Source organism: Bombus vosnesenskii, unplaced genomic scaffold (assembly GCF_011952255.1).
Source record: "Bombus vosnesenskii isolate JDL3184/JDL3185 unplaced genomic scaffold, Bvos_JDL3184-5_v1.1 scf7180000013265, whole genome shotgun sequence".
Classification (NCBI taxonomy): Eukaryota; Metazoa; Arthropoda; class Insecta; order Hymenoptera; family Apidae; genus Bombus; species Bombus vosnesenskii.
In genome coordinates this window covers 8,475,855-8,493,117 of record NW_022882925.1, presented here as the reverse complement: position 1 = coordinate 8,493,117, position 17,263 = coordinate 8,475,855, and the positions used below count along the sequence as shown (strand labels likewise).

At 34.7% G+C, this 17,263-nt stretch overlaps 2 protein-coding genes, 1 long non-coding RNA gene and 1 pseudogene across 4 annotated transcripts in view; 1 reads left to right on the top strand and 3 right to left on the bottom strand.

Moving 5' to 3' along the window:
- Window positions 1-3,024: 3,024 nt before the first annotated feature.
- On the bottom strand, window positions 3,025-4,636 carry LOC117243168 (mitochondrial inner membrane protease ATP23 homolog). The gene is made up of 5 exons (XM_033510417.1): window positions 4,296-4,636; window positions 3,881-3,926; window positions 3,722-3,803; window positions 3,429-3,653; window positions 3,025-3,288 (listed from the first exon to the last, which is right to left on the bottom strand). Exons 1-5 carry the CDS (start codon window positions 4,510-4,512, stop codon window positions 3,091-3,093), a joined length of 768 nt encoding a protein of 255 aa, XP_033366308.1. The 5' UTR covers window positions 4,513-4,636; the 3' UTR covers window positions 3,025-3,090.
- A 769-nt stretch (window positions 4,637-5,405) lies between these two features.
- Window positions 5,406-5,893, bottom strand: LOC117243245. Its single transcript, XR_004495422.1, has 2 exons — window positions 5,635-5,893; window positions 5,406-5,557 (listed from the first exon to the last, which is right to left on the bottom strand). It is a non-coding gene; the product is annotated as an uncharacterized LOC117243245 (long non-coding RNA).
- A 1,423-nt stretch (window positions 5,894-7,316) lies between these two features.
- LOC117243244 lies at window positions 7,317-10,390 on the top strand (annotated as a pseudogene).
- A 4,583-nt stretch (window positions 10,391-14,973) lies between these two features.
- Window positions 14,974-17,263, bottom strand: part of LOC117243393 (KICSTOR complex protein SZT2-like) — a 32,581-nt gene continuing 30,291 nt past the window's right edge. The window contains exons 22-25 of one of the 2 annotated variants that reach the window (XM_033510840.1): window positions 17,034-17,199; window positions 16,588-16,804; window positions 15,405-16,465; window positions 14,974-15,310 (exon numbers count right to left, since the gene is read on the bottom strand). In XM_033510840.1, the coding sequence (XP_033366731.1) occupies window positions 15,176-15,310; window positions 15,405-16,465; window positions 16,588-16,804; window positions 17,034-17,199 (1,579 nt within the window). In that variant the 3' untranslated portion in view covers window positions 14,974-15,175. The remainder of the gene's footprint in view (window positions 15,311-15,404; window positions 16,466-16,587; window positions 16,805-17,033; window positions 17,200-17,263) is intronic. The other variant, XM_033510839.1, reaches the window with a different exon arrangement.

The window sequence follows — 17,263 nt, the reverse complement described above, 5'->3', positions numbered from 1 at the left end:
GATCTAAACTAAATCCTTTTTAATGCAACGTAGCAGATAATTATTCAAAATTACGATCGATATAAAAAGTCAAAAAAGAAAAATTCACCTTGCGTGGAAATATTAAATTACAAAGCATAATCTACAAGTTTACAGCTGACGACGTAATATATTCTTTTAACGAACATCTATAAGTTATTTCTTCGTATTTCTCGGCTCATATTTAACACGTGTTCTACTGACTAATTGAATGCTTTCTCCGTTATACCCGGTGATCTCGACAGCCCAATTAACTTGAATAGTCTCGCGAGTCCTGTTTAATGAATGGAAACGAAAAATAAAGAGACTTTATATTTTCTGATCTTTTACTTTTGTATAATAATTTATTATTGCAAAAATTACCTCGCAATAGAAAATTAACATTGATTATTGTACTATCATTTCGTAGAGTTTCCACGTTGATTAAAATTTTGCAAAGAATATTTTGAATCTAGTAATTCAATATAGAATATAGAATATAGAATAGTATAGCGAAAATTAAGAACGAACATAATTGAAATATATTATGTTCAACTAATAAAAATAGTTGACTCGAAATAAAATGTGTTAAAAAAAATTGAAAGATTGTTATCTTATTAAATCTACTGCAGTCGCTCATACATCAACCAGTGTTTGCTGTAATTATTTTTATTCCTACAGAAACACATTCGTTTCCATCTGCTATGGTAATCCATCTACTTCTCCATGAAATCAATCTATTTTGAGATTAAAAGACAAAATTATCAGTACAAAAGCGAAATAAATTTTCAGAAAATACAATTTTGCTCTTTTTGTAAGTCTTCGTAAGCGGATATTAATTTATAATAATGTTCCACATTTATAGCTGGAAATATTTTCGAGTGATATAAATATGTATTATGTTTCTTCAGTTAACAAGGATCCTACATCTACCAAAAGATACAACTGAAATTAAATAAATAAATATACATAAGAAGCTACAAAGATTTTATTTACTAGAATTCCTAAAAATTAACACCGAGATAGAGAAACAGGAACGTCGAATAGAATATTCAAGATCTAGGAAAATCGTCAAATATCTTTTAGAAGCAATTAAACTTCTCCAATTTGAGGGAAAAATTAGCGCGGAAACTTTTCTTCAAGCGCTCATTCTAAACTCTGGGCTTGGCAAGCGTTTATGATGTCTGTAATTACTGCCTGTTGAATGGGAGCAACAAAAATCCAACCTTCTGTGCAGCTCATTCTTGCCTATCAAATTCCTTATTCCATTAATATTTTATCGATACTCCAGAAACATTTTATATTTTCAATGAAAATCATCTATCATCATATATCCTAAATATTGAACACGCAAATATTATAAAAATTTATTAGGAAAAAGGAATTTTTATTATTTTTCGTAGTATCTTCAATATTGAATTTCAATGATGTGACGTATTTATTTTTTGCAATGTAATTTCTGTTTTGCAAAGTGAAATTCTTCTCCGTAAAGTAGGAAGCAAATACCACTTCGCGATCGTGTACACTTGTTCCTGATTGATCGGTACTAATGCCCTTGTCTAACACGAGCATATATGTAGGATATATATGCATACATATATATCCACTTTTATTACACAATATTTCGCTCTTTGTACCACACGCGATATACGTCTATCCTTGTCTCACATTATTGCGCTTATTGTTTCATACACCGTATATGTCTATTTTTATCTCGCACTATCGTGTTGCTTGTCTATGGACAAATCATGTGTTGCCATCTATTGGATACAAAAGTAACAGTAATTTAGAGTATATACGGATAGATAGCAGTACATAATTACCGGCAGAATACGTTGTGATGTCGGCCTACCGACGCCTTGCTGTTTTACCGACATAAGCAATTTTTTATCTCTCGCTTCTTCGTATATGACATCCGAGATCCAGGTATGCGAACGCGAGTTCCATTGTCAATCTTAATATCAACATCCATCAAGAAGGAGCTGCATTTTCATGTAGACCAGCATCTGATGTACAGCGATGAGCAGGGTATAAAACGACCTGTATTACTAGGCCTAACTCATTCTTTCATTGTAAAACCTCGTATGTGTCGCTATTTTCATTGCGTTATCAATTCTTAGCGTTAGCGTTACCATTGTTAATATATCTTATAGCATATAAGATTTGTAATAATCATATCAGTTTTGGATTCTTTATTATTGAATATAAGGATTTTAATATAAGTTCTTGTTAATAGTTGAAGATTCTATTCAGGCGACGAAGTAGAGAGAAATAGAAATTATAAATTTAGTGCTCGTAAATTTGAGTTGCAAAGAGGTCCACCGCGTAACTCTTGGGTGACGGGAGTGAGGAGATCCGCACGCTGTGGAAGCAATTCTGTACCTTAGTTTTAATTATTACTAATAGCCCAATATTGAAGATGCATTACAGATCGTAAGAGTCAGTTGCGGAAACCTGAACTGTGGAAAAGCCATCCAAAATAACTGAGGACACTCATATCGTCACGCCCGTCGTAGGTAGGTAGATACGTAGGTAGGCTAAAAGTAGAATCGCTCCAGACGACTGTTACATCAGAAATTTACACCATCTTCTCCTACCTCCTGGAAACTACAGTCCATCGACGCACACCCGAGTCCCCCCGACCTCAAGGATTTCTGCATACACGATTCGGCAAACGATATGAATCTTAGGCATCGCCAAGCTATACTTCACGCCTATTATGGCGTGAATATATAGGCTCTATGCTACGTTTTTCGATAAAATAATGGTTAAATTGATCAAATAAATAAATTTTTAAGCTAAAGTCTCAATTCAAAGATGTTTTTGTCTTCGAAAACTTCTCGCATAAAATTATCAACAAAAATCATACTTTTCTTGCTTCATATAGAGATCTTCGAAATTATCATTAAAAGGTTAGATGTATATACAGAATAAATATACAATTAAATACACTATCATAATGAAAATAATAAGAATGATAACAACTATTTTCATAGGCGAGTATTAAAATGATACAACAAAATCATATTATTTCTTAGTAAGTGTACTATTTTGAGGTGCATAACCTGAGAGCACTTTTATAAAAAATATATTTTATTCTGAATATCCATAATATGGCCCCTCATAGTATGCTTTCTCCATATCCATTGAATTTCGTCGAAGTCGTCTTCCAACGGGTTCTAAATCATTATAACACTTGGTAAAAACTCGCATCACAGCGTCCATTGCTTCCTCCTTTGGTATATTTTTTATAGCAATTAGTGACCTAACAGCCTTGTCCATAACACAGTCCTAAAGCAAAAATATAACTATAATAACAATTGTATAATATGATTATAATATATTCTATAATGTAAAATGGGATTAATATATTTTATTTGCATGAAGGGGAATATTTTGTACAATATGTACAATATATGTACAATACTTACCTGATGTGCCTTTTTAATATGAAAAGGTGAAGCAGTTCCTCGATACCATGCACCAAAAAAACTACAATGACATTGATTAGCTGCTCTTATTTCCGTACAAGCTAAATGATCTATATTGTTTAGATCAAGTTTGTTACGGCAATAATCAAACATATGTATCATCTCATGACTTAAAGTGCTTTGAACTCGATTTCTGCTCTTAGCAGTGTTTTGGCAAATTATAATCTAAAAAATATGAAATATTTTATATTACTTACATATTGATACATACAAAGATTTTTAATAACATTTACCTGATTTGTGTCAGGATCATAACCACCAGTAACTGTATTATCACATACTTCACATGAAATATGACGACCAAGATCAACTTCACTGAAATTATCTATCACTTATTTACTTCCTAGAATATAACAGAATAAGAAAGTATATAAAATCTAAATATTACTTACCATCCTGAACTTTTTAATGCTGCTAACATTAGTTTCACTAGAGGACCTAAAATATATATAATTTATTACTTACATAATTCTTTGATTAATATATAGCATATACTGTATAATATAAGTGATATAAACATATATATATTAATATTTGTATACAAGCAAAATTATAATATTAAATATGAGTTTTCCAATTTTGCTTCAGAGAAATTTTTTCATAATTACAGTTTTTAATTTAAGAAAAATATGTAGCAAATTTTGTTTTTCTTTGTAATATGAATTTTTGTTTATTTTTAATGTCAAAATAATATTCCTGTTGAGCACAGTTGAGACTTGAAAAATATAATAACCATGTAGTACAATAATAACCAAAGTAGAACAAACTTATTTAAAAAATGTTTAGAAATAGATAGAAGAATCTTACTCTTTTTTACACAGTTATAAACATTAATTTCACAGTTTATCTTCTCGTAATTTTTCCTTTTTTCATTAAAAGTAATTACATCAAACCAAGTACGGGATTGGTTTTCGCCACTTTGATTTTTTCTGCCTGGATAAAGATCAGAATATTCTATTTCTTCAATATTACTACGTTTCTCAGAATCTGATTGTTTTTCATTTTTTTCATTTTTGACAGTCATTATTTGAAAATATTAGTCTATATTATTGCTTTGAAGAGCACTAGTTACAAAAACAATCGAAATATAGGTTATGATACGGTATTACGTCATAGAATCTAGAACTAACACATGCATATGAACAGATACAGTGTTACGACATATACTGGAGATAAGTAGGGTGATCGCCGGAGAGCATTGCAGAAATTCAACCAGAAGTACGAAATTGGCTAAAATCAGACGTTTAGAAAATGTGCAGCGGAAACGCAACGCCATACTAGAGTAGTTTTAAATTATTAGATTATTATACACAAAATTAAGAACTCATTGTAAAATTGTACTATTATTGCTTATGAATTGAATTAAATAAAACAATCTAATATTGCAAATGGACGTCTAACCATATAAAATCTTTTCAATATCCACGATCCTCAAATCTTTTTCAATTTTCATAAGTTTAAAGAATAAGTTATAAAAAGAGACAAAAGGTTTCGAGAAAATTGGTAAGTATTGATAAGTATTAAGAGAATAAAATATCATGAGAGGTATTCGAAACTTTTTTAAATTCTTGGAAACGACGTGATCTTCTCTGAGAAAATTAAATATTAGTATAGGAGGTGGTACAATTTCGCCAATCCTTGAAAATGATGTATTCCAGGAATTTTTCGAAGTTGAAATTTTTGGTTTAGCGATAAATTATTTATCAGAATCTCGATTTTGTATCAAAAGAATATAATCCTACAAGAAGTGGCACTATTCCGATAATTTTTAGAATTTGACATCATTTCTCTGAATTTTCGAAAGCTATTTCATGGTCTTTTTTATACAATTTGCCTTTAAATTTCGCGTATTTTATTTTTTGATTTTTTGTAAGATTTTGTAGATTTGTATAGGGAAAAGGATAGATAACAATATTGTAAAATGCTATTACTCTGATTCATTGAAATTCTTCCTACATACATGTTATATAATTATTTTATAATAAATAGTCTCAGTTTTTATCGTATTGTATAATCACTTCCAAGATGATCGTTGCTGTTAGTTCCTTTTGGTATCCTGATTGTTGCTTCTATAATCAATACAAAAAAAAGCAATTTATTTCCAATGTTTAATTAAACTTTTAAATAGTTTTTTTTTCGCCCTTACCTTACGCTGATCACCACTATTGTGAATGCATATTTCTCTTCATGCCGTACATACGCACGTTTCTCTCATCAAAAGCCTCGGAAAATAAGTTTGCGTATAGTTCGATTGTTCGCTGCTAAAGACCCTCATTCTCAATGCACATTTCTTGGTTGACTTTCTTAATATTGCATCAACAATCTCCCTACTCATCCGTGTATATACACTTCTCGTCAAAAAGATAACCCAGGTGTGCTATCTTTAATTTCTCAATGACGCATGTGAAGTTTTTCGTCTGTAACATATTATATCAAAACATTATGAGCTCAGAATATACGGCTTGCTGGAAATAAGTCACAATATCGTAGATGTTTGTATACAACAAAGAAAAACTGCACTGAAATTACTCAATAGTCATTACTCATGATCTATCAACGAGTAAAAATTACAGTACAATATTATATAAATTTGTAAGTATGGGACGCGGAAAAAAATTGAACGAGTCTGACAAAAAAACAAATTCTTGAACTAAAACAGCAACGGTTATCAGCAGTAAACATATCGAAAGTAATAAGAAGAAGTCGTAGAGTAATACACAATTTCTTAAAAAATGTTGAAGATTATGGCAAAAAGAAAAATACTGGTCGGCCGTCATCATTATCCGATCGTAGCTTCCAACTCGCAGTTAACAACGAAACAAATAATGGAGAAATGTAGTATTAGTGCCAGTGTTTCAAGTGTTCGTCGAGTTCTACTATCCTGCAAAAATATTAAGACTATTATTTTCAGGTACTATTTTCAGACGAAAAAGGATTCAACTTGGATGGTTCTGATGGGTTCTAATATTATTTTCATGATATGTCAGCAATTCGACGACAAATGGGAGGAGGCAGCGTGATGGTTTGGGTCGGCATCGGTTATGTCGGCAAGACAAATACCTAGTTCATCAATGGGAGAATGAATAGTGTCCGATACATAAGTTTAATCAAAGAACAAATAAACAATCATGCAGAACGCATTTCTGGAACTGATTACATCCTTCAACAAGATAATGCATCTGTACACACATCAGGATTGGTCCAATCATATTTTAATGAAAATAATATATCTATTTTGTCGTGGCCTGAAGCTCCTGGGACCTTAATATTATTGAAAATTGCTGGACAGAGCTTGTTCACGATGTATACACGAATGAAAAGCAGTATCAAAACGTATAAGAATGGGATAGGTTAAGTCAAAATTATATCCAGAAACTGTATAAAGCGATACCAAATCGTATAATAGAAGTAATAGAAAATAAAGGGGGATGTACCCATTATTAAATAAGTATATATGTTTAACAAGTAATTATTGTTAATTACAATTTATGTTGATTATTAATTTTCATATTGTATATATGTTATCATTTCGTTCTTAAAATAAAACAATTTTTTTTGTTACACACTAAACCTCATAATATTTTTAATTATTTTCAACGAACCGCACATTCTAAGCTCATAATGTTTTAATATTATACGTTACAGACGAAAAACTTTACACGCGTCATTGAGAAATTAAAGATAGCACACCTGGGTTATCTTTTTGACAAGGAGTGTATGCACAATATAAATGCGTTAAAAATTTTGAATGAACGCAAAATATATATACAACTATTAACTTAATTAAGGCCTATTATTATTAACGATAGAAAATTGTATGATAAAAAACAAAATAAAATATTTAAACAACTGTTATAAAGATATGATTTTAGAGCCTTTAATGTATATCATACGTTTTAAATATTTTAGGAACAGTATTTCGCTTGATTAAAGACGTCATTAGCCATATTTATTTTTGATCAACAAACACGTGTTAATATAGTACTTCCTTTTCATTGTTATACTCTTGCGCTATTTGACAACCGACGATATTTAATGTTGTCAATGTTATTAACATTGGTTAACAAATGGAAATAATATTAATAAGAAAGAGGTGAAGATTGTTATTATTATTTTCGCGTTGTTGGAACATTGTAACAACAAGAGTGTGTCATAATGAAGATTTTTTATACATTTTTAACATTCGCCTCTTTATATGCAGGTAAAGAACAAAGAGATTCATGTGCACGTACTATTCTGTACATACTAGTTTCTAATATAAATTTTATAAGTTTGTCTTTATGTGTTTAATGAAACAGATTTCCATCAATCCTTGTGCGAAATTTAATGTTTATAGAATATCCTTGCATGCAATTTATTTAATGCGATATTTACACAAGATTACAGAGTGAATTCCATGTTATATTTCTGTATGCACATGGAATATTATTATTTAGAATCTAGAATATTGCAGTGTGTTTGTATATAATTAAACTAACATCTTTAAATAGAAACAGTATTATCATATTTTTCAGTTAAGAGTCAGCGTATGCCAACAATATCTTACATTTCACATTAAAGATACTGGTGAAACTGTAGAGTTCCCATTGCTCAGTGCTAAATGGATCTGATTTTCCAGTTACATGGACAAAAATTAATAAAAATGCTCTTAATGATCAATTACCACTTTCACATGGTAGTACTTTAATTATAAGAGATACTAGATTTACACTCAAATATGATGATACCTTATCTACCTTTAGATTACAGTTAATATAATATTATGTGCAATACATATCATACTTTTATTGTTTAACGTGTAATTCAAATAGTAATATAATATATACTTCAGATAAAAGATATTCAAGAAACTGATGCTGGATTTTATCAATATAAAATTTTGATTTCTTTGAATAATTATGTATCTGCAAATGTTGAACTGCAAGTTCGTAAACCATCCATTGTAAGTGACAATTCAACTAGAGCTATAGTTGTTACTGAAGGACAGCCTGTGCAACTTGACTGTTATGCTGGTGGCTTTCCTGCACCTAGAATCTCATGGTGTAGGGAAAATAATGCCATATTACCAACTGGTGGATTAATTTATCAGTAGGTAGTTATTTTTTGTTCTATGGACATTTAACAACCTTTTTAAATAACAAATCAAAATATTGCAGTGGCAATATATTGAAAATTCCTATAATTCATAAGGAAGATCGTGGGACATATTATTGTATAGCTAAAAATGGAGTAGGACATGAAGCTAGACGTAATATTAGTGTTGAAGTTGAATTTGCACCTGTAATCACAACACCAAGACCACGACTTGGTCAACCTTTACTACATGACATGGATTTAGAATGCCATGTAGAAGCTTATCCTCCACTAGCTGTTGTTTGGTTAAAAGGCAATGTTCAACTTTTACAACTACAGATCAATATATTGATACAACAATTAGAGTGATCGCAATTGGAAAAAAATAATATGGAGAATATGTATGCAGAGCTGCCAATAAATTGGGAACTGCAGAAACAAAGATCGAAATGTTTGGTATGTATTATGAATTTTATATATATATTTATACAAGTTTAGTAATATAAGTCATTTATGAAATGTTGCTTTTGTTTTTCCACTTGCAATTATATGTACACAGGGTATTTTGTTTAACTGAAAATAGTAGAATATTTCACAAGGAATTAAAGTTATCAAAAAAATATTTTAACAAAAGTTCTTTGGTTTGAAGACAGACATCATATGAAGTAAATTATTTTTTTGCAGATCGAACAGTGTGAGAGATTCTAAAGTTAACTTCATATTTTTGAATGGATATATATATATATATGTTGGAGATGAAAGGACACAGGAGCCTTGCCTTTGGAACTTTGGGAAAATCCCTTAACACTGTAATCTAAGAGATCTGCCCGAGCAGCCGAGCTAAACGGACGTGTAAAACAGTACTTCAGAGAAAGTGCGGCAAGTGGGAAAAAACAAGTTGCGAACAACAACACCCATAGCCAAATGGTGGAAATCCGTGTCTTCTACTAAGAAGACTATTATTAAGTCTAAAATGCAACAACACATCCCACCGATAAAAATAATTAGTAAAGATGAAACATACTACATAAACAAAGCAACAAACATATCAAAACCAAGCCAGTCACTAAACGAAGAACAGGAGTGCTCAGTTACAAACGAAATTGAGATGGAACCAATACCGAATAACGAACTAACCCACCAAGATGAAAGCTGGAAGGTGGTAAGTTACAACAAAAAACGAAAAATAACACCAAACACAAACGTTAAGAAAGCTATAGAAGCAGAAAGACAACAATGGCTACAAGAAATTACACTCTGAAACTCCTTCAGCGCACTGCCAGAAGAGAAAGAAACAGACCCGGCCGGAAAACCAATAATCCACATCGCCAAACCACCGCCAATTTACATTGAAGCCCAAATAATAGATCCCTTCATTGAACTACTTAACAACACGGCAGGAAAAGAAAATTACCAGAGTCTGGAGCATACATGTGCCGTGGACTTGAAAAGGAGATACCCGAAGAGGAGCGCCAACTATTGGTGGAGCGATGAGCTCGCTACCTTAAGGAGCGAAACTATAAGAGCTAGATGAAGAGCCCAGCGAGCGATGGCGGCCCGCAAGGATGATGCCGAGGTCCTGGTGGCCGAATTCAAGGAGGCTAGGAAGCGACTGAAAAGGGCGATCGGGCGTAGCAAGGAAGAAAGTTAGAAGGGGTTCTGCGCCACCTTAGATCAGGATCCATGGGGCAGGCCGTATCGTGTAGTGAGGAAGAAAATGATGCGGTCGGCTCCAATGGAGCCCCTTGGCAGGCAGGAACTGCGACCGCCTACACAGGAAGAGACCAGAGGTCGTCAACACCAGAGAGCTACGACGACAACGAGTCTGTCTATCTCGCTAGCGGTCGAATTTACGGGCGCACGATACAAATACCGCACCTAGCGAGAGGCCTCTACGTCTAAGGCAGGGACTACCAGGCATAGCCTTATTGACGAGTCCACCGGTAGTCCCGGGACGAAACGCAAACTCTCTTTTCATCCGCGACAATACTGGTACACTGTCATGACGGTGTCGTAAGGAGGAACATCTACGCGAGGGTTCCGCAGGGGTCGGTCTTAGGACCGTTACTGTGGAATCTCGTGTATGACGGGGTGCTGGAGGCGCTGAATCGGAAGAAGGATACCGAAGCAGTAGCGTTCGCCGACGATCTGGCGGTTCTGCTCAAGGTCATAGGGTCCCACGGCAGCTGCGAGGCTGGATTGCACCTGGCCAGGGAGAAGACGGAGGTTATCCACTTAACAAGGAAGAGGAACGATTCTTGGGCGCCATACGGAGTCTACTCCCAAACGTCGGCGGGCCCAACGATTTAGTCAGGAGACTGTATTATGGCGTCTGGGAGTCTGTGGTTTTATATGATGCACCGATATGGGCCTCCTCCCTGGGAAGAGAAACAGTCACGGGGACTTTAATAGTAAGCCCAAGATATTCCGACTGAGCGAGATAGACACGTGCGACTGCGGAGAGATAGAAACCCTTCATCATATCTTGGAAGATTGTCCAATCTTCAACGAAGATAGGCAGAGACTGCGGAACGCAATAGGAGAACTGGACTTGCACTGGCCGGAGGAAAAGTGGGAATTCGTATCCAAGGATATATATCCACACTTCCGCCTGTTCACAAGGAGTGTTCTGCAGGCAAAGGAGCAGAAGAGAAGGACAATCCAACGAGAGAGAGGGGGCACGCAGTCGCAGGGACGACCTCCAGAGAGGAGAATTACACAACATGGCGAACTGATACACCGGCCTCCAAGAAGAAGTCCAAGACTGGCACGACGACTACCCGAACAGCACAGAGGCGAAGAGGAGGAAGATGAAGAAGATCCCGCAATGCTGTGCAATATAGGGTCCAGTGATGACGACGATGGTAACACCAACAATGACAACAACAACAATCACGGAGTAGACTACATCTAATAGCGGAAGAAGAAGTCCCACAAGATGAATAATTGGAACAACAACGGCATTGGATTCAAGATAGGAGAATTAGTACAAAAGAATAGAAAATAATAAATACAGAAATAATACAAGGAAAGGAAAAACGACAAGAAAGAACTGGGGAGGAAACCCTGCGATCGTCGGTGCAGGCGGAACTCATGCAAATGAATACTGTGACAGTGCAGGGAATAATCGGCTGGAAAGCCAACCTGCTGGGACTGAGCTACACGCTGGCAGCTCCGCCTCCTCTTGGCCCCCGTTGGTGCGTGCATCGCGCCGCGCCGACTAAGAGAGCTGCCGCCCGAAAGGGCAGGTTCAACTTGTTCAATGACCCGAAAGGAGAGGGCAGGGTTTTTACAAGTCGCGCGCCGACCACCTATGCGTGTCGTCCCCCGGGCGGCGGACGCTTAAAGTGGATGGTAATTAACGAACACCTATTTAGCGAAGCCAGTATGAGTTCTATACTCGAGGAATGGCGCAGTCGGCCTTAAAGCCGAGCCCTGCACGCTCAAACTACTTGAGAAGAGAAACAAATAGGACGATTATGAGAAGGGCGCAAAGGGCGGCGCTGATCCGTACGTCTACCGCCTACCGTACGGTGTCACATGGGGCTTTGTGTGTGCTTACCGGCAGCATGCCGATTTGCATCAAGGCATGGTTGCAGTGGAAGCAGTATGGAGTATCAACGAGAACTCTGAGGAAATGGCACATGTTGGGCAAGAAGAAATGAAGGATTTGGAGACGGAGGCAGAGGACAGGTGGAGATTGGAGTGGGCGTTCCACAACCCTTACAATTGGACTAGGAGACTGGTAGAAGATCCGCTGATCTTCTACAAAAGAAAGAGGAAGATCAACTGCCACACGATGCAGATCCTTACGGGACACAGTATCTTTAACTGTTACCGTCGGCAAAGAGTCGCACGCCAGTTGTTGGGATTGTGGTGCGGTGCTGGATGACGCCGAGCATGTGCTCTTTTGGTGCCCTAGATGGACGGAGGAGAGAACGGAGTTAGAGGTCGAGATCGGTGAAGATTTTAAATTGGAGAACCGGGTCGTTGAGAAGATGGCCGCGGAGGAGCGGTTGTGGAATAGATTTTATGATTTCTGCACTAAGACGATGAAATGCCGGCTTTTTAAGGAAAGGGAGATGGAGGTCAGGAGAAGAAGGGAAGGAAGGAGGGGAAGGATCAGAGTCGAGGAGAGAAGATAAAAGTTTGGGTACGTTGTGTAGATGCCAACCCGAAGTAATGTCGAATGACTGTACCGGGTTGGTGCCTCGAGTACCGTAGCAGAGGGAGAATGAGGAGGAGTTTTTAGTGGGTATGGCGATGTCACCTGCCGAGTCCTACATAATCCGGAGACGCGGGTCTTTGGGTATGCGTAATAGCATTTTCCCCTCCCCGCGCGCGCAAAAAAAGGGGGATACCGCAAGGAAGCGTCTTAGGTCCAATATTACACATTATACACAGCCGACATACCAATAGTAAAATACAGACATTCGCGGACGACACGGCTGTACTAGTCAGCCACACTAATGTAGAAACAGCAGACAAATTACTACAAGAATGTATCACAAAAATAGAAAAGTGGCTGCAAGATAAATAAATAAAAGCAAACCCCGATAAATGCAACCATATTACATTCATACTGCGAAAACATACACCACCAAACATCCTACTGAACGGCACGCACATATCGCAAACAAGGCAAGTCAAATACCTAGGACTCCACCTAGAAACACAACTCACATGGAAACAGCATATTAAATCAATTACAGACAAAATACAGACAACAAGGAGACAAATGCATTAGCTAACAAGTCGAAAATCCAAATTAAGCATAGAAAATAAATTAAAAATATACAAAACGATCATAAAACCAATCTGGACGTACGGAATACCACTATGGGGGACAGCAGCAATGAGCCATATAAACAAAATAGAGACAGTACAAGCTAAAATTCTTAGAACAATAGTAAACGCCTCATGGTACCTTAGAAACGAGGATATACGGAAGGACCTGGGAATACCAACGGTCAAAGAGAAAATTAGCAGATACGCAGAAAAATATAAAGAAAGAATAGGAACACACCCAAACCGGCTAGCTGTGGAAACGATCAACACCTCAAACATGGATAGAAGACTGAAAAGGAAACACCCAGCAGACCTCACAAAGGACACAACCTAGCAAACACGAAGATGGTATCCTGCTGGGGGTAGCCACCCACATGATAATCAAACAGCTAAAAAATTCTACCAAATGTTAAACTGGACAAATTGTGAATATAAAGAATTAAATAAAAAAAAAAACTGTAATCTAGAGTCTATCATAGCCGTAATAAAGCTCAGCGAGAAACGTTTAGCATAGCATATAAGAGATAGAACAAATGCACAAAAATGTATTAGACATTTTGTATATTTTGTGGAATATTTATTGCCTTTTTTATGTAGATGTTATCAAAGAGTGATAACAGTGATTGATTATAGTCGATGTGACGGACTTACTGTTATTACAATTGGATCAGAAACATGGCTCAAAAGAAATCCGACGCGGTTCAAATAGAGTTCATAAATGTTCGAAACATTACTATAATAATTTTAGGCACCCTTTTTTACGTGGAGGAAATCTTCATAGACAGCTTCCTTCAATTATTGCCGGAATCCTGGCCGGTTAAATGGTAGTCTACCTCAGCACGTTAGGGAGAGCTCTGCAAACTTCTTACAGTCCTCTGTCTGCGCCTCATCCTTGACTCGTCCTCTGGGAGAATACATCTACTACTAAAATGCACTTCAGTCACACGACGCTATGTGACTACACCACAGTGCCGCGTCATGTGCGATCGCAGTCTTCCCGAAACCCAATGAGATAGAATGCTCATCTTTGTGTAAAAATCGCAGAACTTTTGATAAAAATAAGATAGAACAATGAATCTTGTTTAAAGTTAAAGCTAAGATATTGTAGAATAAGGAAAAAATGCAGAAGAACTATCACAAACAAGTTTTGACTTTGAAAATCTATATTAGATTTGAAATTTTTTGACAAAATTGCGATTTATCCATTACTATGTATTATTGAATTTTTATCACGGCTTATTATATATCATTTACTATAGATTTTAACATTGAATTTAAATCTAATCGCGAAATTTATCTAGTCCTTCAGGATTCTAGGAAAAATGCGATGTCAGTGAAAAAATAAAATCATAATTTTTCTGGTTTACTTGCTTCGATAAGACTAGTTTAAATTTATGCATTGTATTTATTCATATAGAAATGCAAACGAAACGTTGGTCATTCCTAGAGTGCGACTGTTTATGTACATATGTATGTATTTATAGATATGCGGATTTTATACTTCGTCTGTGATAATATAATACTCACGATTGATAGTAAATGGTGGTGTTGTTAATAATATAAAATTGATGAAATAATATAGATATTAAACTGAAAATTATTTTTCGAACAAACAAACAATAGATTATAAACTTAAATTTTTGGAAATTAGAAAAATATATTTTTTATACAAATTACAGCAATGAAATATAGTATAAGATAACAAACAAAGAAAATATACATAATTCTTTTAAACAATAAAATTAGTGTCACATGTATGTTAGTTACACGACGTATAAATAATAAGTACAAGTATTTGGAAAATTTTTTCTTTGGAATGTCATTTACTATTGACTGTAGAGACCCATCCACAAATTAAAACAGCAAGCATTTACAAAACCTTCTATTAAATTATATGTGTCTTCTACACAACATGGAGCATTAATCATTTCTTCTGATTTACAATAAACTGCATACAAATCCTGAAAATAAATGAAAAATTATCATAAGTTTAATTACATGTTGCATGTGTATACAAAGTACATAAACAATAAAAACATAAAAAATGATACGAACCCCTCGTGAAGCATGTAAATCTATAGTTAACATCATGAAAACTTGAAAGAAACTTGGATGTAATATCAGTAGATGAGTAATATTTCCATCTGGTGTATTGAATTGTTTATGATGTTCTTGATATTTATTTTGCAAAACCTTTGATAAAGTTTGATACCAAGAAATTGGTTGATTAATAAATGGCCTCAATCTTGGATCCAAGTTTAATAAAGGTTCAACGTGAGCCAAAGAGCAAAGTTCGGAGAATTCGTTATAATTCATTACAGATTTACTTTCTAATAATTTATTCCATAAAAGATGCGTTCTACATTGTAATGCTCCGCGCTTTATCATATTCATTATATGCATGCGAGCCGCATTTGCTTGAGACATTATTGTTTGTTGCATGAGTTGCTCGTGCGAGGAATAATAACCTAAATAATTAATCGATTCTTGTCGTATTTGAATTAAGTGTGGTGATGAAGAATTCACCGAAACACTTGGAGGATTTACATTTTGAGTTAACGGAGAATTAGGTACTGGTGGAGGTGTTGGTGCTCCCGTATTATTACAATTGGTACCAAGAGTAGCACTGTATAATTTAGTATCACCCTTTTTATCATTTGAATCTTGTTTACATTCTTGAAGATCCGAAGAAGATTCGTTTATAGTATCCATATCAGCTTCGGTATAAGTACTTGGAGATTTTTCGACACTGTACACCGTACGAAACTTCCCAAGTTTATTGTTTTCTACTTCTCTCTTTGGATATAATTCTCGTTTGCTTGTTAACATTAAATAGTATTTTAAAGTAATTTCGGTTTTTTCTACTTGTGGAGGCTGTCCTAAATGTGATACAATCAGAACAACATCGAAATCATCGGTGTATTTAGTATCTTGTGCGTCGCAGTAACTAATTAAAGGAGTACTTTTTAAGCTTACTAGAACATATTCACTTTCTTCAGAATGTTGAAGATCACTTTTCATTATAAATACACGCATATTATAAGTCTTCTCATGAGATAATAAGTAAGAATATAAGGTCCGACCTGATATCGCTAAATTGCGAATAGTCACTACATCTAAAATATAAAAATACGTTTATTGTAACTACTTATTTGTTTATTTGTGCTTTTCGTGATAATAAATCCCATACAACATATTTTAAAAGAAAACTAGAAATATTTTATTTTATTTCACTTACCACTGTATATAAGATTTCTCGCGTAATTTGGTGCTTTGCTATAATATTTGTTAAAATCATCAAGAAAATGAATCAAGTGATAACCTTGCTGTACTAACAAAGGTCCAGTCCCAGCTATGTACGAATGGATGGAACGTAAATGAAAATCATATGTAAATGAATGTAGATGCATACTAATTTTAATTTTATCACATGCATCCACGAAACTTAGCATAAACTGTAACAAATTAAAATTTTGTTATATTCTTTAATTAAAAAAAACAAATGAAAAGTATATAATTATAGTATATCAAAAAAATAAGAAAAAATGAAGATCTTATTTTTCTATGAAATTAAATTATAGATACACATGGAATTATAATTGAAGTTTGTAATACACTTTATAACATATTTAGTTTAATATCAAAAAACAGTACACGAGAAAATAAAAAAGTCTGGTAACTTACTTGATTCACTAAAGCGCTACTGGCTTTTGTTTGAAGTCGACTGCATTCAATAATATGTAATTTAACAATGAAAAATGGCTGTGATAAGTGAATTTCAAATAGTAATACTCCTCCAAGCATTGACTTCTTGAGATAATAAGATTGTTGCTGAATTGGTTCTTCAAAACTGAAAGTAAATATTAGTTAATTATATAAATATTATTCCGTGAGATAATTTTCACAGAAGTGAA